We start from the raw sequence: 21,706 nt of genomic DNA, 5'->3' as shown, positions 1-21,706 counted from the left end.
TGGCAACCTAAATAGGATCCCCAATCAGAGACAACGATAAACAGCTGTCTCTGATTGGGAACCAATTCAGGCCACCATAGACCTACATTTACCTAGACAAACCAAAACCCCATAGATATACAAATAACCCTAGACATGCCAAAAACACACATACCACCCTCGTCACCCTGACCTAACCAAAATAATAAAGAAAACAAAGATAGCTAAGGGTCAGGGCATGAAAGAACTAGCGTGACCACACAGATAACAGGATCAATATCAGCAGTCTGTCAGGGAGAGAAAGGGAAAAATGGACAAAATGAAAATATACTACAAATGTCATTTTGAGGAGCCAGAGAGAGGAAGAGAGTCTTACAACTTCTTGGCACATTGTGAAAAAACAAAGTTAGTAATGCATTAGCCAGCTGCTGCTTCATACTGTGAATGTTGGAGCGGTGGGCCTTGAATAAAACATTGATTATCTTTAGCGGTGCTTTGATGGAGAGAAGAGATTATTAGAGGTGTTTTTGGAGCACCAGGAATTACTGTGGTCTGTCTGTCTCTTTCTGAGGCACCAAGAATACTGTCTGGCTGTTTCTGTCTGGCTGGTCTGCTGCATACTTGTCTGTCTCTTTTTTTTTACCCCTTTTTTCTCCCCAATTTCATGGTATCCAATTGGTAGTAGTTACAGTCTTGTCTCATCACTGCAACTCCCGCATGGACTCAGGAGCCAGCCACACCAATGTGTTGGAGGAAACACCGTACACCTGGCGACCTGGTCAGCGAGCACTGCGCCCGGCCCGCCACAGGAGTCACTAGTGCGCGATGAGACAAGGATATCCCTGCCAGCCAAACCCTCCCTAATGACGCGGAGCCAATTGTGCGTCACCCCATGGGCCTCCCGGTCACGGACGGCTGCGACAGAGCCTGGGCCCGAACCCAGAGTCTCTGGTGGCACAGCTAGCACTGCGATGCAGTGCCTTAGACCACTGCGCCACCTTGTCTGCCTCTTTCTGAAGCACCAGGAATACTGGCTGGCTGTCTTGATAGCTGGCTGGCTGGCTGTCTTTTCTGTCTGTCTGTCCACCTGCTTGCCAGGCTATGTCTCTGTTATATATCCCCTGGTTTCCTTTATGCCTGTTAATAATCTGTCATGACTCTTGACTCAACAACTGCCTTCTTCAGAGATTCTAATATTATGAAGCACATTATATTTGGAGGTAATGTGAATTGAAGTTTTCACTCTCTCTCAGCATGGCATGGGACGTCTCTCTAATTCTGTCTGTCTGGTATTGGCATGTCTGTCCCCGGCTCTCCACCTCGTCCTGGCCCTCTTCTGTCTCTCCGTCCTCCAAACATCCTGTGTTACCCCCCCCCTCCTCCTCCTCCTGTTCCTCCTCCTCTTCGTTATCTTTTCCTGGAACTGGTCCCCTTGGACAACAGGGGAGATCTCACTCCCTTTCCTCACAAAGCAGCCCACACAAATTACCAACAAGTCTCATGAATGGAGACTTTACCAAAATGGCTGCCCACATAGACCACAAGGCGGAGGCCTCATTCAACATGGTCAAGGAGAAGGAGGAGGACAAAAAGCTGATTGGAACCAAAATGGCCATCAAAGTGAGCCAACAGGTCCACAGTCGCCCCAAGCTCGAGCCACCCGTTGTACAACCTGCCACACCCACATCTGCTGGAAGACGATTGGCTGCTGAAGTTGAAGCCAAAGAATAAGGGGGAGGACAGTGAGGAGGAAGATGAGGAGGATGACAGTGACAAAAGTAGTGAAGATAGTGAGTGGTAAGTGAGAGAAAGAGGAGTGGAAAACCACTGATAACAACAAAGTATATAATTCTGTCATGACATATTACTTTTCTCATACATTTGTGATACTCATTGCTTAATTGGCCAGTTTTCCCATCCATCTTCCCCTGCTCTTTCCTGATAGGCAGAGTGACAGCGAGGAGGATGGCTATGACCGAGCTAATTGGACGTGAAGTGCGTAGACCCAACCCGCCTGGCTGAGGTACCACCTTGGGATCTCTCGCTGGGAGCTGTATGACAGGAATCACCCTAGTGTTGCTGAGGTGACTCAACAGATGGCCACACAACGCATCCTCAGCGCAGGTGAAAGGGTTGAGCAGGGGTGTGAACATGTAGCTAAGATTAGGATTAAGACTAAGGTTAGGGTTGAGCCGGGGTGTGGACATGGTGAAGCGAAGGTTAGGGTTTGAGTTATGGCTAGGGTTTAATGTTGAGCTGGGGTGTGGACAGGAAGCTAGGGTTAGGGCTGTGCTGGGTCAGGCTAGCGTTAGCGCAATGACTGGAAGTCTATGGGTATCTGCTAGGATACTAGCAAGCTAGTTAGTATTAGCTCATAAAATTACCTCTAACTTCGTTCATTTGGACACAGACTTAAAAAGGGTATCCAGGAGTTCACCTGACTCCGGGAAAGTACATAAAGGGCCTCATTACCAAAATCCTGAAGTAGCCCTTTAGTTTATACTGCTTTTTTTGCGTCACAACTAAGTCACAAATATTGTAATTCAAACATGACTGTCTGCAGTACAGTAGCCTGTGGCACCACCGTAGCTTGTTTTTAAACAAACTACTGTAGCTGTTCCAAGTCAGTTGGGTTAAATTAATGAGCCTTAAAATGGTGGTGGTACTCTTATCTTTCCACCCCAAGAGGAAGCCCTAAATCCACAAACAAGATGACTGTGTTACTAAGCAGAGTTGAGATCAACTGTATCAATCAAACATGAACTGGACATGAAGTAACATAAGCGCAACGCGCAACAATTTCAAAGATTTTACTGAGTTACAGTTCGTATAAGGAAATCCGTCGCTTTAAATAAATACATTTGGCCCTAATCTATGGATTTCACTTGACTGGGAGTACAGATATGCGTCTGTTAAAAAAAGGTAGGGGCTTGGATCAGAAAACCAGTCAGTATCTGGTATGATCACCCTTTGCCTCATGCAGCGTGACACATCTCCTTCGGATAGAGTTAATCAGTATGTTGATTGTGGCTTGTGGAATGTTGTCCCACTCCTCTTCAATGGCTGTGCGAAGTTGCTGGATATTGGGCTGGAACTGGAACACGCTGCCGTACATGTCGAACCAAAGCATCCCCAAACATGCTCAATGGTGAGAATGCAGGCCATGGAAGAACTGTGACATTTTCAACTTCCAGGAATTGTGTACATATCCTTCTGACATGGGGCAGTGCATTATCATGCTGAAACATGAGGTGATGGTGGCGGATGAATGGCACGACAATGGGCCACAGGATCTCGTCACGGTATGTCTGTGCATATGAATTGCCATCAATAAAATGCTGTTGTTTCTGTTGTCCATAGCGTATGCCTGCCCATACCATAACCCCACCACCACCATAGGGCACTCTGTTCACCATGATAACATCAGCAAACTGCTCACCCACACAACGCCATACAATGCCATCTTGTCCGGTACATTTGAAACCGGGATTAATCTGTGAAGAGCACACTTGTTCAGCGTGCCAGTGGCCATTGAGGGTCACCATTTGCCCAATTTGTTGGTTACGACGCCGAACTGAATGGCCTTATATTGTCCCCAGCACAAGGTGCAGCTGTGTAATGATCATGCTGTTTAATCAGCTTCTTGATATGCCACAGCTTTTAGATGGATGGATTATCTTGGAAAATTTGAAATGCTCACTAACAGGGATGTAAACCAATTTGTGCATAACATTTGAGCTAAATAAGCTTTTTTTTTTGTGTATGTAACGTTTCTGGGATCTTTTATTTCAGCTCATGAAACATGGGACCAACACTTTACATGTTGCATTTATTGTTTTGTTCAATGTACATTGCCGTCCCTGAATTATACAGACCACTAACCATAACCCTAACCATAGCTTCATGTCCACACCCCGGCTCAACCCTAAGCCTAGCCATAACACCAACCCTAAACCTAGCTTCGTGTCAGCAGACCCATTCAACCCTAACACTAGTTAGCATTGGCTCGCGAAACTACCTCTAACTTCCTTCAGGAGTGCTAACTTCCATGAGGAGCACTAGCGAGACGTCACACGCACACACACACACACACACACACACACACACACACACACACACTTGAGTTGGCATTACAGTGAATGAAGAGATTACCCTGGGAGGCTGTAAAACATTTTCTGATGGCCCTCAAATCCTGTCTGTTATGAGAATGTTCAGATGCCTTAGTTGGGATCCATTTGTTTATCTTTCACATGTAAACAGGGAAGTAGCATGCACTCTAAAAAATGCTCAGTTGTTTGGTTGAACTAAGTGCTGTGTTGAAGGCGTTGGGTCACTTAGTTGGGTTGTTTTCTTTAAAAACTGCTGGGGTATTGATGCTGGGTGATGAGCTATTGATGCTGAGTTATCGAGATATGACTCAGTAGGTGAGCTCAGAAGACTAGAGGTGTGACTTAGCAGGGGCATGGCTTTCAGATACATTTACTGTTACAGGTGGCCAAAAATAATTGTCTGAAACCCACGTCTCTAGTAGGCCACACCTCCTGAAAATAACCTATGGAACTGCTATGTCATTCCAACTAATGGTAAAAAACAAAGCAATTGATGGTAAAATAAACCCATGTTTGTATAATCCATATTCACACAACCCAACCCAACTGGGTCAAAATAACCCAGTGTGTGTGTGTGTGTGTGTGTGTGTGTGTGTAAGTGTGTGTGTGTGTGTGTGTGTGTGTGTGTGTGTGTGTGTGTGTGTGTGTGTGTGTGTGTGTGTGTGTGTGTCTTCTCTCGGGGTGTATAATAATTAAACACACAATCTGAAGAAACAAACAAAATCCAAAAGCAATTCTTAAACACTAACCATTCAACCATAGACTGTTAGGATAAAAATCTAAATCCACTGAAAAAGATTCTGTCTTAAACTTTAAAATACACAAAGTGATTATACCAAACCAGAATGCCAGCAAATGAATGAGAGGGAAGAAACAATCTAAGTAGAAACTTGAAAGCCAGATAATCGAACGTCATAAATAAATCTCCAGCTCCTCTGATCTTTTGTTCTGAGGTCAGTCAATATAATCCTGCACTGATCATAAAACAATCCCACTCACACACCCACGCATACACACACACACACTTTGAATACTATATGGAGATTGTGTTGAGCATAAAAGTTTACGCAATAATCAGCTTGTGTGTGGGCTGGCCCATAGCCACGTTTCATATACTCCTCCTCATCTTCCTCTTACTCGTCCTATCTAAAGTCCCCGAGATTCTAGAATCACCACCACTGATACCAGACCGTTTTTGATGTTCAGCCACATTCTGTACTTTACACAATGGTGACCCCCTGTGGAGAACTGGGGTAGCTGCATTTATTTAAAATCCACTGGAAATACTACACTATTACCAAAATAACACCATCAGTGCAGTCAATGACAAGTAATTATGGTGTATTTTCCTTTGAACATTGTGGAGACCCTGTGACTTTCCTGTGTTTTAAAATATGTGTTATGTCTGTGTGTTCTGAGGGTCTGCATGCTGGTGTGTGATTGTTATGGGGACGTTGGTGCGTTGTCTGTTATGTGTGTTTCAGCGCAGAGTGGGGGCCCCCAGCTCAAGCTGATCATGTCATTCCCCACCTATGGACAGGCCATGAGGTAAAAATCCACAAAAATCCATATGATATATGATACATGAGATGTATTTGTTTGACCTTTATTTGACCAGGTGAGTCTCATTGAGATTAAACATCTATTTTGCAAGAGAGACCAGGCCGAAAAAGCAGCACACAAAGTTTCCACATTTACAACATAAAACACAAAGCACTACAGTTTAAAAAACGTCATCACGTTTAACAGGCACATTGGTTTTAGGAGGAGTGTTTCAACTAGCGGTCAAAATGTTGACATCCCCCTAAATCATTTTCCGCCATAGTTTTCCCCCCCTAACTTTAAAACCGCTTAAGGAGACGAGCTCCTGTAGTTTCAAGTCGTTCTGTAGCTCATTCCAAGTAGAGGGGGCAGAGTCCTGGACTGTTTTTATACCTACTGTAGCTCTCTAACAGGCAATAGGCACCGTCAAGGAGATACTGTCCTGTGAGCATAGGCGATAATTGTCATTCATCTGTTGGACAATTTAGGTACACAGGTTAAATGGGTGTTATCTTAGCATGGCCTTGTAAAAAAAAAAAAAAACTTACCAATGACTTAGTCCCTGAAGAGCTGAGGACGGTGCAGTCCGCGTAGCCCCGCTGGTAGACGATGGCGCTTGCATAGCCCGGGGTTGTGGATTCAAATCCCACGCCAGACTAGTATGAAAAGGTGTGCACTCACTACTTACTGCAAGTCGCTCTGGACAAGAGTGTCTGAGAAATGACAAAAAAACAAGTTCAACATTTCAGGGATGAGTGAGGGATTTGAAGTTCGTCAACAAACCTCCGCAGTGTCCAGCATACGTAATGACGCCACAGGGGCAAACATGTACACGGTATCACCATAGTCAATCACGGGCAAGAACGTGGCGGAAACAAGTCTCTTTCTCGCTTCAGAACATGACTTATTTTGAAAATGAAACCCCAACTGGAGCTTGAGCTTTTTCACAAGACCCTCTGTGCTGGGGTTTAAATGTGAGACACTCATCTAACAAGAAACAAGTACTTGTAAGTTGATACCCTTTCTATTTGCTTGTGCCTGTATAGTGACTATACATGGAAGAGTCTTACAGGCTATGCATGGTCAATCCGACATCTGCAGTGACCACACAGCATTTACTGCGATACGGCCTCTGCAGAAGTGAAGGCATTTGTACTTCTTGCGCTTCGTTGAGCTGTTGTCAAGGCAGTTGTCAAGGAAGTGAGCTTGTGTTTATACTGGACCTCCCACCCCCACCTACCATCAACCAATCATGTTAATGCGGAGCTATATATAGCCCTCCGCATTGTTAGAAAATGTGGGCATGGAGATGCCACACGGAGCTCAATTTGGCCTCTGCATGTCTCCGGAGGCTCCACAATTGCATCATGCCCTCCATACGGTGCCTCCAACTACATTTTGGATCAAGCATAAATTGGCTTTAAGAGTTTCATCTTAGATTTCGTGAAAACCATCAACTGTCTTATCAGCATTTAAGGGCGACCTGGACAATAGTAAAGGCACATTGCAGTTCATAAAATAACATTATCATATACAATACAATATGATATACAATACGATATACTATGGTATGATATGATTTTGAATGCGATATGATACTATACAACAATACAACTTTATTGTGTCAGTCACAGTAATCTTATTTTGGAAGGGGGGACAAAATCACATTGTCCTGTGTTTGTTCTATCCTTGCAGGAGGGAGATGCAGAGACAGACTTCAACCTGTTCTACTTCTCTCCACTTTGAGAGACACAAGGCAGAGATTGCTGTAATGAACACGATGGGAGACAGAGTGCTGGTTTCAAGCGCAGGGCACAGCAGGTGTTTAATTGTAAAGGACCACAGGAGGAGGCAGGTAGCTGGGTCCAGGAGCAGGCAGAAGGTCATACACTGGGGGTCCAAAAGGTCAACAGTACAGGCAGAGAAAAGGCTAGTAACGTCATTCGGGAGATCAGGCAATAGGTTGATAACAGGAAATCCGTTAGGCTAAAGTACAGGCAGGGAATAGGCAAAAGGCGTCGTTAGTGAGGCAGTCAAAAACGATCATAGACGGGAGGATTACATTACAGGAAACCCAGCACTTCGAATAGAAGTGTGTCCCAAAAGAAACAATACCTCACAATGATGGGGTGCAAAGAACTGAACTAAATAGTGTGTGATAATGACATGCGGGTGTGTGGACAGATGATAAGGATGCAGGTGATTGGGATCTGGAGAGTGAGCTGCGTTTAGGGGATCTATGTGTTTGAGAGTGTGAGTTGGAAGCAGACGCTACAATGGCTGCCTTCCAGCTTGACAGGTGAAAACAATCAAATATAGACCTCCCATCTGAGATGAATCTGTGTGTCAAAAGAAAGAGAAGGAAATAACTATTATTAAAGGCTTACCACTGATTTCCCTCTCTCTTTCTTTATCTCTGAGTTTGTGCGTGTGTCTTCTCTCCGGGTTTCTGTCGAATCCCTCCAGTGGTAGGTAGACTCATCAACGTAACCGTGGAGATCAGAGATATCACCACAAACTCTCCAGAACCTTCTTCACCTCTCCTGGTGTGTGGCGGTTGGACATATTCAATCAATCCTTATCCCAGTCTGCTGTTCCCACATGCTTCAAGAGGGCCACCATTGTTCCTGTTCCCAAGAAAGCTAAGATAACTGAGCTAAACGACTACAGCCCCGTAGCACTCACTTCCGTCATCATGAAGTGCTTTGAGAGACTAGTCAAGGACCATATCACCGCCACCCTACCTGACGCCCTCGACCCACTCCAATTTGCTTACCGCCCCAATAGGTCCACAGACGACGCAATCGCAATCACACTGCCCTAACACATCTGGACAAGAGGAATACCTATTTGAGAATGCTGTTCATCGACTACAGCTCATCATTTAACACCATAGTACCCTCCAAACTCTGGGTCTCGACCCCGCGCTGTGCAACTGGGTACTGGACTTCCTGACGGGCTGCCCCCAGGTGGTGAGGGTAGGTAACAACATTTCTACCCCGCTGATCCTCAACACTGGGGCCCCACAAGGGTGCGTTCTGAGCCCTCTCCTGTCCTCCCTGTTCACCCACGACTGCGTGGCCATGCACGCCTCCAACTCAATCATCAAGTTTGCAGACGACACTACAGTGGTAGGCTTGATTACCAACAACGACAAGATGGCCTACAGGGAGGAGGTGAGGGCCCTCGGAGTGTGGTGTCAGGAAAATAACCTCACACTCAACGTCAACAAAACAAAGGAGATGATCGTGGACTTCAGGAAACAGCAGAGGGAGCACTCCCCTATCCACATCGACGGGACAGTAGTTGAGAGGGTAAAAGTTTTAAGTTCCTCGGCATACACATCACAGACAAACTGAATTGGTTCACCCACACAGACAGCATGGTGAAGAAGGCGCAGCAACGCCTCTTCAACCTCAGAAGGCTGAAGAAATTTGTCTAGTCACCAAAAGCACTCACAAACTTTTACTGATGCACAATCGAGAGCATCCTGTCGGGCTGAATCACCGCCTTGTACGGCAACTGCTCCGCCCACAACCGTAAGGCTCTCCAGAGGGTAGTGAGTTCTGCACAATGCTTCACCGGGGGCAAACTACCTGCCCTCCAGGACACCTACACCACCCGATGTCACAGGAAGGCCATAAAGATCATCAAGGACAACAACCACCCTAGCCACTGCCTGTTCACCCCGCTATCATCCAGAAGGCAAGGTCAGTACAGGTGCATCAAAGCAGGGACCAAGAGACTGAAAAACAGCTTCTATCTCAAGGCCATCAGACTGTTAAACAGCCACCACTAACATTGAGTGGCTGGTGCCATACATGTAAAAAATGTATCACCAGCCACTTTAAACAATGCCACTTAATAATGTTTACATACCCTACATTACTCATCTCATATGTATATACTGTACTCGATACCATCTACTGCATCTGGCCTATGCCGTTCTGTACCATCACTCATTCATATATCTTTATGTACATATTCTTCATCCCTTTACACTTGTGTGTATAAGGTAGCTGTTGTGAAATTATTCGTTTAGATTACTCGTTGGTTATTACTGCATTGTCGGAACTAGAAGCACAAGCATTTCGCTACACTCGCATTAACATCTGCTAACCATGTGTATGTGACAAATAACATTTGATTTGATTGGATTTGATTTTGAGCTTCGACTACTATTACTACTTCCGTAATTCCTGTATTCTTGAATCAGTAACAATTCAACACACTATCTTGATTTTTCTCTTGTTTATTTTTGAAAAAAAATAATAATTTTGAATCACTGAAGCAATACATACCATAAGAATGACAAAACATTTCCCCACACAACCATGGATCGAAACCACCACAGACACAAACATTATAACATTTGTTTATGATACTTTTACTTCCCATAGTCAAGATTCAGCATGGGTCTACAATATTGCTACATTATTCAAGTATTGGAACCCAGCAAAAATACCATTCTGAGTGTATCTGCCTGCCTTTTACTAAGATGCTCTGTTTAAGAATAAAGCAACAAAGTTGATAAAGTTACTCCCTCGCTTCATCTATTGCATAGTTACAGTTCCATGGGTATAACAGTGGCATCAAACATTAACAAGCCGCGTCGTATAACTACCTCAGAACAGAGGTTAGCCGCTGCTTCCATCCACCACCAACCACAGTCTAATCTTCTTTTCTAGCTGGCTTTATTTTTAATGGGTGGTCCTATTTCAATGTTTATAGTGGCTGATGAGCACCGAGACGTTTTATCTCTCCATTCTCTTCATAGTTTGAAAATGATTTGCTCGGAGATAGTCAACATGATTCATAATAACTTTTTGGCTGGCTAGAAGATGTGGTAAACAATGAAGTTAACGGACATCAGTCCAATCACTGGAGAAAAGACTTTCTTTGGCCAATGACCTTGAGCCTTCTTAGACGGGCACTGCCAATTTAACTCTATGGCATCACCCAAGGGGCAGAAGCTGCCTGGTCATCAGTGAGCACTCCCAGTAGATGCTGCGGTGTTGTGAGTGACATCACTCTGAGCCAATCACTCGCCACCAGAGAAGATCAACAACGCCTACGCTCTGGACACCCACCTCATTCTTCTCTCTGCAGATTCTCAAAACACAATACAAAGACACGTCTACAAAAATCCCCTGCTACTATTTACAAGAACGATCTGTCAAAGTCAAATGGCTGGGAGAGGTTTACAGACAGATCTTTGAGATGAGGAAGGGAGTTTTGGTTGTGCAAGGTTGTGCTTAGAGACAGTAAATGTATTGTTGAGTATGAGAGTGATTAAGAGGTACCATTTCTCTTTAATCTCCCATACACAATCATTCCTACTGTGTAAGAACTGCCCTCCTAAGACAGTCTTATGCAGGTGGCCGTACACCGCTGACTGGACAAGACCATTCCCCACAAGCACTCTACTTCCACAGCCCACCATGCCAAACACCATTGCCAGTGTACCGAAGCCTAATAGAGGACAATAAAGTATGGATATTTTCGACCAATCCTCAAAATGTGTCTGCTTTAAGGATTCACAGAAGATATTGTGGCAAGATCAATGGTGTGGGGATTCCACATCACCAAGTTCAATAACAAAACAGGCACCAGTAGCACAACTAGAACGCAAAGGGGAAGTTCCTTAGAGATTTTGGTACACGGGGAAAGAAGGGGGAATTCAATCACCTCACAGTCCACAAGCCATTCTCTTTGTCCATTCCGTTTTCCAGGGGTAATCCTCACACTCGGGTCCTCAGCCAATCCGGTCTGGTACACAGGGGGGGTAGTCCGCCAGTCCAGGTCGCAATGGGCAATCACACAGATTTAGCTCTTTTATCTCTCACTCTTCATACCTCTCGTCTCACTCTTCATACCTCCCTTGTCTCTCACTCTTCATACCTCCCTTGTCTCTCACTCTTCATACCTCCCTTGTCTCTCACTCTTCATACCTCCCTTGTCTCTCACTCTTCATACCTCCCTTGTCTCTCACTCTTCATACCTCCCTTGTCTCTCACTCTTCATACCTCCCTTGTCTCTCACTCTTCATACCTCCCTTGTCTCTCCCTCTCCATACCTCTCTTCTCACTCACTCTTCATACCTCTCTTCTCACTCACTCACTCACTCACTCACTCACTCACTCACTCCCTCTTCATACCTCTCTTGTCTCTCACCTCCTCTGCCCCTTTGTGCAGGCTGCTTCCCCCTTAATCCCCAAGCACTCCCTGGCTTAACGACCACAGCCTTTCCTCGTTGGGGCAGGAAGTCCATATAACGCTTGGGGTTGGAGCCAGCTACCTGCAAGATCTCTCCTCAATTAATGTAAACTCACTCAGTTTTGTACATCGCTGGTCCGTGCAATTGACCTTATTTTTGTGCGCCCAAAAAACATAATACTTCCAGATCAACTGTAATATCAATACCAATGTAAAGCACAATTTCTCCCCTTTCCAACAAAATCAATGACGAGACCTTCATGCTGCCCATCTCTGCATAATTCAAGAAGGCAATGAGCTCCGTAGGGTCTTTTTAAGAATGGCGGGTGGGGAAGCGAAACCTATTGCGTGATAGTGAGAAGGAGAGATGTCGTGTGGGGAGACTGCTTTTGTCACTCGATCTGTCCAACTTATCGCCTCTAAAATGTAAAAAAAAAAACACTATTAAGAGCTTATATAATGTGTCATTACATACCTATTTGAAGGTTTGTGTCGAATTTTAATTGTTTTTTTTTGGGAGGTGCTAAAGTGATCTTTAGAAGTAAACGGCGGCTTTTGAGAGTCATGATAGCGTGCAGTGATGACGCAAAAAAATGACTAGGTATCTCCCCCTTACCCCCATCACTGTCCCTTTCTTGTTTTTACACTGTGAGATAAGTGGTGGATACCTGGTGGAGAGAGGCTGTAAGACAGAATTAGTTGCTTTCTGAGTGCAGTACGTTATGCCTTGACACGTCACGATGTAACGTACAGCGCCAGAGGGGTCAGTTTTTAAAAAACTTTTCTCCAATACTATAGAGCCATTACCATGTCAATCAAAGCTTGAATAGAAACGTAGTTCACACCCCAGATTTTGCGGTCAACACAGTCACTACAGTCCCATTCGTTTTCTTTTCTTTGAATGTCGCAGTTGCGCACATTTGTATGGAATGGGGTTAGCCTACATTACCACTCCCCTCACCCCTCCCTGCCGTCTGCCACAATATTGATATAAGCTGTACAGGGCTCTGTAGCATCAAACAGATGTTAGACATTCAGATATATCCAAATCATGTTTATTTGTCCAAATCTAAAATACAAGGGCGAGTACAATATATGATGCTAACTAAAAAGGAGAACTGGGTATTCAACAAGAATGGTATATGGTAAAAGTAACATACAGTTCAATGTGTCTCGGGTGTAGTAAAAGGCAGAGAACTTGGTAGCTACGCATTGTTACTAGAGATAATGGGAGTTGCAGAATAGGTACTATTTGGTATAGCACAGAGCACGTTCGACCAACCGTAGCGCTGCCGTCTTCGTCCTCAATTGGTGGAAACAGGAGTCTCAAAATGTCTCTGTCCAGTTGCAGGGGATGCGTTTGAAAATGCTCCGTTATTAAAATAAAAACATTTTTGCTCCATGAAGTAATTCAACAGTGTACGCCAACATCTTATCTGTTTCTAGTCTTCTCTCACCCCAAAGTGCCGCATGTCATTATGACACACACACACGCAGGTACACGCACACGCACACACACACACACACACACACACACACACACACACACACACACACACACACACACACACACACACACACACACACACAGCCTATATTCAATGGAGAGAGTTCAAAGTTTCATGACTGGCTTACACACTTGCTATTCATAACAGTCACATGTCATTTATTATCAGGTAAAGTATAAAGCATGACACACAACAACCAGTCAGATCCCATCTTACACAAACATCCTTCCCTCCTCTGTGAAGATGTCCAGCTCTCAAACAACCACCACTAACGGGGCGGTGGTCATCACCCATGTCTACCCCTATGGGAACGGGATGGGGATCGCGGGGGTCGCGGGGGTTGCTTCTACCCCTCACTGTCTGGGACAGACGGTCTCCTCCGTGCTGGAAAGTTTCCGAGCAGGGCATCCAAAAGCGCTTGGGGTAAGAATTTTCAAATTAAAATGACAATTTTGGTTGAACGTAATGGAAGAACAGAAAAAATCTATTTCCTGCTTTGCGCTTTGTTTTTCTCTCACAGACCGTACAGATCATGATTGGTTTGATGATGCTGTTAACAGGAATTGTGATGGCTATGGCACCGTGGTTGGATAACATTGGAGTAGTCAGTGGAATATTTGTCTGGGGATCGATCATTGTGAGTGAGCTGCTTGAGCTGCTCTTTCTAACAATCCTCCCTTACATTTCCTGTCTGCCTGGATACAAAACAAAACGTCCTCGTAGTTCAATCGTGTCACTTTAAAAATACATGTATTTCATTTGAAGTAATGCTTTATAAATAATGACTTGTCTTAACTAACAATTTTGTCTTAACCAATGACCTTTATCAACATATATGAATTTGGCCTCGGCCTATGCCATGTATTCCCTCATGCATTTAATTTTGTATTGACTTCTATGTGGGAGTAATTAAACTTGAATTTGAACTTTGGTCATACTGTAGAAATATGTGTGTCCCAAATGGCACACTATTCCCTATATAATGCACTATGTAGGAAATAGGGATACAGTATTCATATGGTACACAATGTAGGGAATAGGGAGCCATTTAGGATGCCGCCTTGAATAATCTCTTTCTTGTTCCTTCTCAGTATGTAGTTGCAGGCTCTCTCACTGTTGCCGCTGACAACAAACTGGACAAATGTCTGGTCAGTATCAATATTTTTTCCCCGATAAAGTTTAGGCTTTTGATTTATAAAGTTCCACTCCATTTGCAGACATAGAATCTACTGTAAGATAGACCCTCATGTTTTCGTTCATCTGTTTGTTTTCCTCACAAAACACAAGCAGTGCCACTGGCATTAACTGTGGATTGGCCGCTTAAAGAATCGTAATAACAATGATAAGGAATAACAACATACTGAATTCGGTATTGCGTTTAATTCTTCAGAAATTTCCTTCCACAACCAGCCATTTCCCTGTCCTCTTTCTGCTCTGTCCCTTAGGTGAATGGCTCCCTGGGAATGAATGTTGTCGCCTCGGTTACTGCTCTGACTGGCATCATCCTCCATTCTTTAGACAGTGCTGGGATCATGTTGTACTACTGTAACAGTACATACCAATTATGTCAACAGTACTGGGTATATACCAAATGCTTATTCATTGTTTTACTTTCATTGGTCAGGAGATATTTGTACATTTATATTGTACTGTTGAATATTTTTTATTAGGCTAATTTAAATTATGCCTACATGTGACATTAGCAAAATGAAAGCAATAGTAAGGTAGATAACTGCAGTAAAGTTTACAGGTCATTTTAGTCCACATTGAAACGTTCACAAAGTGCTCATAATTGCTCCAAAATGGCGGTGTAGCCTAGTTCACTGCTGTTTCCTGTTCTTCTCTGTCTATAGATCAGGTCCCAGGGAATATCAGGTGTTTTGGCTGTTTTCTCCTTGCTGGAGTTCATTGTGTCCATCTGTGTCTCGTCATTCGCCTGCAGAGCTGTCTGCCTGTGCTGCCGTTCCACCCCTGAGGTGAGTCTATAGACTTGGATTTCTGTCCATTTTTTTTTTTTTTTACAAAATGTTGTAAATCTCAAGGTTATTTACATTACCCAAGTTCTCTGATATTATGAGTTAAGTACGTATTTCACAAGTGGAATTTCATTCCAAAAGTCTCACTTTGGGGTCACTAGCCATTCCAGCCTGTGGGGCTACCGTGCATAAGAGCGCCGTCGAAAGTGTGACGTAGAGCGTCAGGCAGTGTTGCGAAAGGCTCATGTAGAAACTGAGAGCCAGACTTCTTAATCCACTGCCAATAGGACAGCTATGAGACAGGTATGTCTTGTTCCTGCTCTGTGTAGAGTATGCTGTGCTGTAATGGCTATACCTGAAGCTCCGAGAGGGTGTTCCCTAGTTCTCCGAAACGAGCTAAGTAAACTACACCATGTGGAGTGATGGCCGCCCAAAGCCAGAAAGGGCTAAGGGGCATTCGCTGTGAACCCTATAAACCTTATCCTGTATAAAAGGGAGTTAGGATTTAGAATCCCTTTACTAGAACATGTGGGAAGACAGCACCTGTTAGGGCTAGACGTTCCGGTAGCGGAACCCCTCGACAACATCCGGTGAAATGGCAGAGCGCCAAATTCAAATGAAATTACTATAAATATTAGACTTTCATGAAATCACAAGTGCAATACATCAAATTAAAGCTTAACTTGCTGTTAATCCAACACTTTGGTCATGTGGAGAAAATCAAGAACCAGTCGAGTAGAGCTCTTCAATGAGGAAGCGAACATGGACAGTGAGTGGGAGAGTATCACTTTTATACAGGGTAAAGTTTTGAGACTTTCGGAACAAAATCTCACAGAATAAGTCATTGAAACAGATCTACATATACATGTAAGTCTTACTATACTGTAAAACATAAATATTAAACTAAGTCAAGTATGTTCTGGCAACTGTAAGAGCACTGAGCGTCCATGGCATCTCAAATAGCAGGAGGAGAACAATCAAGCTGAATGAAACTGTTACTATCATGTTTACATGAATACACTGTGTTTTTGTTTAAGCAAAGACCTGAAATGGACATGTCTGTCTTTTAGCAAGTGTCCTCCATTGGGTATCAAATACCGGTACCTCATGGCAGAATGACTCCAAGCAACGCACCTTACCCTCCTCAGAACAACTACGAGGTATGACATCTTGGCCGGTTGAATTTCAGGGTTGCCATGTGAAATAGGTGGCTCGACATGAATATATATATTTTTTAAATATAAAAATAAGATCTCACCTGTGTCCTAGTAACTGAGTTTCTTGAGTCATTTAAAACATCCACTGTGTGTCCCAAGTGGCACAATATTCCTGATATAGTGCACTCCTTTTGACCAGGGCCTATGTAGTGAATCGGGTGTCATTTGGGATGCCACGAAAGAGATTCTGCAATGATTAAATATTATGTACTACAATTTTGACTCAACCTGTAGGCTAAACCCAGTAATCAGTTTAAATTGTAGATACTGTAGCATGTATAATGTAGCTTTATTGTACACAGCAAAATCAATGGTATACATTTAACTTTGAAAGTCTGAAAGTACACTATTTTCAGTCAACATATGAGTCCCACTGAACCATGCATATTCCCTCTCGAGCTGATACCACTAAGGGCCCTCAAGGAACTACACTGGACTTCGTGCAAACTGGAAATCACATATCCTGAGGCCATATTTATTGTAGCTGGGGACTTTAACAAAGCAAATATGAGGGAAACGCTACAGAAATTATAACAGCACATTTGAAATAACATGTTTGAAAGTGTTAGAATTTTAACTCTGTTGCAGCGTTCCCCATTTAACTCTGAACGTGTCAAATATACACTATTTTCAGAAAACATGAGTCCCACCGTAGTAGTGTTAAAATACACTGTTGCAGTGTTCCCCATTTAACTCTTAAAGTGTTCAAAGGAAATTGATTGTGGTGTTTGCATAGCTCTACCATAGAGTAAGTAATATGCAACACGTACAGTGTAAAACATAACACTTGATTTAGAGTAAACTGGACTCAATTTCCTTATTGCTGAAGCTGTTACACTTTCTCAGATCAAGAAATTAACACCTGTAATGTTACAGTCAATTATTTTGGGGTGTTGTTTTAGCCCTATATGGTGTTATGCTTAATTTTGATATTTTCCAGGAGGCCCTTTCCTTTGAGTAAAATGTATTTGTTAGTGACAGTGACATTCCTGCAGCATAGAAGGTCCCCAAGAACACACACACACGCACGCACACACACACACACACACACACACACACACACACACACACACACACACACACACACACACACACACACACACACACACACACACACACTGCATTCGGAAAGTATTCCAACTCCTTCCCTTTTTCCACATTGCTCCGTTAAAGCCTTATCATAAAATGGATTGCATACATTTATTTCCTCATCGATCTACACACATCATAACAAAGCAAAAACAGGTTTTTAGAATTGTTTTCAAATTTATTTGAAAAAAGTATTCAGATGCATCCTGTATCCATTGATAAGTCCTTGAGAGGTTTCTACAACTTGATTGGAGTCCACCTGTGGTAAATTGATAAATTGGTAAATGATTTGGAAAGGCACACACCTGTCCCACAGTTGACAGTGTTTGTCAGAGCAGAAACCAAGCCATGAGGTGGAAGGAATTGTCAGTAGAGCTCCAAGACAGGATTATGTCAAGGCACAGATCTGGAGAAGGGTACCAAAAAATTCCTGCAGCATTGAAGGTCCCCATGAACTCAGTGTCCTTCATCATTCTTAAATGGAAGAAGTTTGGAATCACCAAGACTCTTCCTAGAGCTGACTGCCTGGCCAAACTGAGTAATCGGGGGAGAAGGGCCTTGGTTGGGTAGGTGACCAAAAACCTGATGGTCACTCTGACAGAGCTCCAGAGTTCCTCTGTGGAGATGGGAGAACTTTCCAGAAGGACAACCATCTCTGCAGCACGCCATCAACCAGGCCTTTATGGCTAGACGGAAGCCACTCCTCAGTAAAAGGCACATGACAGCCCGCTTGGAGTTTGCCAAAAGGCACCTAAAGGACTCCGACCATGAGAAACAAGATTCTCTGGTCTGATGAAACCAATATTGAACTATTTGTCCTGAATGCCAAGCATCACATCTGGAAGAAACCTGGCATCATCCCTACGGTGAAGCGTGGTGGTGGCAGCATCATGCTGTAGGGATGTTTTTCAACTTCAGGGACTAGGAGAATAGTGAAGTACTTGAACCCAATCGAATATCTTTGGAGAGACCTGAAAATAGCTGTGCAGCGACACTACCAATTCAACCTGACAGAGCTTGAGAGGATCTGCAGAAAAGAATGGGAGTTGATTGTTTTGCATGATGTCTACTTTGATGGTTATTAGCATTTCCGAATATGACTAATTAGAGCCGAATATATTTATAAAAGTCACTTTGGCTTTGAGAGATTTACACAGTTATCAAAATGTCACGCCATGGTAAGTCTACACGACAAACAGACCTTATTTGAAGTGTTTCTAAAATCCCCTATGTGAAAAATGAATGGTGTAAAAACGATTGGAACCATTTCCCTGTTTGACCTCTAGGTTTTATGACTCATACTGTGGTAATCTATTGACAGGCACGACTCAGGCCTGTACTCTACACCAGTGTGACATAACCAACCAGAGCTGCAATAGGGCTATACCAAATAAACCATTGCCATATATGGATCTGTGCCATTCACTTTGAACTGGACTGTAGCTGCATCTGTTTTGACATCAAAGCGAGAGCTACATGTAGCCACGTGTGCACATTTGTTCATATCCTTTGCTAGTTAGTGAATTATTAGCCCAGTTATAGATACTTTGTACTGTAGTCAGCAATGGGGAAGTGAATGCTTCCTAGACGAGAACAAAACATGTGCATTTCAAGCCATCTTTGAAAAGTGAGTCTTAAAGGGGCAGTGTTGTATTTAGAGACAGTCTTGAATAAGTTAAGGAGACAATAGGCAGGGAGAATAATATTTGGTCTGATTCTCTGTAATAATGGTTTGGGGGAAAAAAATAATTGTATTTTGTTAAAGTGGTTTCTTGTATCAAACAACAACAAAATGTTAATGTTCTCCTTGTCTGAAGGACAAATGGATAAACAGGTTCATGTCAAGCTCTGCATGTTTTTTTCAAAAGTCTTATGGAATGTAGACAGACCTACACTGAACACCACACATTGGCTGCTACTATAGGCTGAATGATAGAACAGCTATTTCCATGGTAAAATGTTACGGGATGCATTTTCTCCAATGTTTTTTTTATGTTAGGCCACTCTGGTAGGCCTACGTTATGATCAAGTAGCCACACTAGCCTACTCGACCACTGTTAGAACTGTAACTTAAAGCAGGTACAGCCTCAGTGCTCACAGTAAACATGCGCCAGAAGTTGCACAGACGTTCTATGCAGCAGACCTGAAATTTGTCATTGCCGATTTGAGGGAGCATTACTGGACATTGTACTTGCAAATATAGTTCAGATGTTGTACTGGTAGTTTCATCTGACTGGTAGCTTAGCAGGTACTTTCAGGGACATGAGGGCATGAGGTCGAATTCTGGTAAAGGCACACTTTTTATTTTATTTGATGTGAAAACACACTTTCTGCAACTTTTTGTTTAAAAAATGTGTTTATTTAGTATACATTAGTATACGCTTCTGTCTTAAGCATCCTAAATACCATATATTCCGTTTTTGTTAAATGGTCAACTTGAAGGCAAAAAAATGGAAGCATGATGCGAATCTGGTTTCCAACTGATTTGTAAGCTACTAAACCATTTACTGCTGCGCCACAGAGTTTTGCTGAAAATAGTGGGGGGGAAAACATCTGTTAATCAACCGCTGCTATTTATTGATGAGCAGCAGATGTCACTAATGTGCATTGTGAACCGATAACGAATCTCTGAGTAAATAACCGTTTTTCTGCACAGTTTGGTGAAAACTCCGAAGCCTTCAGAAATCCTTGATTTCCCATCACTATTAATTATTGGCATAGTAAGTGGCCTAGATTTACCCTAACGCAGTGGTGTTAGGAAACTCCTGGTTTAAAGGCCACATCAGGCCTGCAAGTCGCATTATACTGATTATGTGTAATTCCTATTGGAATCCAGCCAGAGTTAGGAAATCCAACAGTTATATTTTTTATTCACCCTCAACCTACATTCAGAATGACTGTCAGGATTAGGAAACCTGATTTTAAAAAAAACACTACCTAAATAAATTAAACCAGAACAACCATTTCAGTAATGGTCCAATAAATCTAACTAACTGATTGGATTAGTTCAGAAAAATGTATGTTATTTATCTTTGTGTAGCATACGATTAATCAATCAATCAATCAATCAATGTACATGCAAAAACACATATGAAAATGAATCCTAAAAAAAACATCCTGCAACACTGGGGGTTATTTTACACCACCGAGTGTTAATATCACTCTTACAGAGTGATTGTCAACACTACAAATGTTACACTGAATAATCAACACTGGCCAACACTGGCCAATTTGCTGTGTAGTATGTCTATAATCTCAAATGGCATCCTATTCCCTATACTGCACTATATTTTTGACCAGTGCAGTATAGGGGATAGGGTGCAGGCTCTGGTCAAAAGTAGTGCACTATATAGAGGAGGGGGTGCAATTTGGGAAATAACCATACTCAAGGTCATGTGATGTCCCTGTGTTGTTTTCATTACAGACTGGGAACTACCCAAATGGTCCTGTGGGAGACGGTATGGGTACAGGGTTTCAACAGAATCCCCTGCCTCCTCAATACACTGCTGTCATCCCTTGAGAATTGGGCCTCCGTGAATTCATTGTTATTTGTTTTGTTGAAATCATGTTCTTATGTAGACCTATGTTTCTGATGCAAGCCAGGCGATGGTTAGCAGCACCACATCACTGATCTGACAGTTAAATACTGTTAGTGTATTGTAATGTTATATATGATCTTTTGGCTACTATATGGTTAATATTTTAATGTTTTTTCTATGTCTCATAATTTTCTACAGAAAAATAGTAGCCTTCATTTATCAACAAAAATCAACCACAGTGTATTATCTGTCAATGTTTGTAAATGACATGGACCTATAATGATGACATTTATTGCAAATACATATCACTGAATAAATGGGGAAAAAATGACAAAGAATCGAGTTTGGAGTCACTTTTGTCTTCTATAGGGTACAATGTAAGTAATGACAAAGTAATAAAGTAAATAAATTGATATTTTCGGAAGAGTGGTTGAAGGGTCTGAGTGTTGGATGTTTGCATTGGGCATTACATCCTTTCTGTTGTCACGCCCTGGTCTTAGTATTTTGTGTTTAATTTATTATTTTGGTCAG

The 21,706-nt window shown here is 42.8% G+C and overlaps 1 protein-coding gene and 1 pseudogene across 1 annotated transcript; both read left to right on the top strand.

Moving 5' to 3' along the window:
* Window positions 1-298: 298 nt before the first annotated feature.
* On the top strand, window positions 299-11,864 carry LOC139422504 (uncharacterized; annotated as a pseudogene).
* A 1,718-nt stretch (window positions 11,865-13,582) lies between these two features.
* LOC139422133 (membrane-spanning 4-domains subfamily A member 4A-like) lies at window positions 13,583-21,156 on the top strand. Its single transcript, XM_071173284.1, has 7 exons — window positions 13,583-13,777; window positions 13,875-13,991; window positions 14,446-14,502; window positions 14,800-14,934; window positions 15,208-15,330; window positions 16,401-16,490; window positions 21,061-21,156. The coding sequence occupies exons 1-7, from the start codon at window positions 13,598-13,600 to the stop codon at window positions 21,154-21,156; spliced, it is 798 nt and encodes a 265-aa protein (XP_071029385.1). The 5' UTR covers window positions 13,583-13,597.
* Window positions 21,157-21,706: the final 550 nt, after the last annotated feature.

The sequence above is a fragment of the Oncorhynchus clarkii genome, chromosome 12, assembly GCF_045791955.1.
Source record: "Oncorhynchus clarkii lewisi isolate Uvic-CL-2024 chromosome 12, UVic_Ocla_1.0, whole genome shotgun sequence".
In the NCBI taxonomy this organism is placed as follows: Eukaryota; Metazoa; Chordata; class Actinopteri; order Salmoniformes; family Salmonidae; genus Oncorhynchus; species Oncorhynchus clarkii.
Note: the sequence above shows the minus strand (reverse complement) of the source record. Positions and strands in the feature narration are given on the sequence as shown.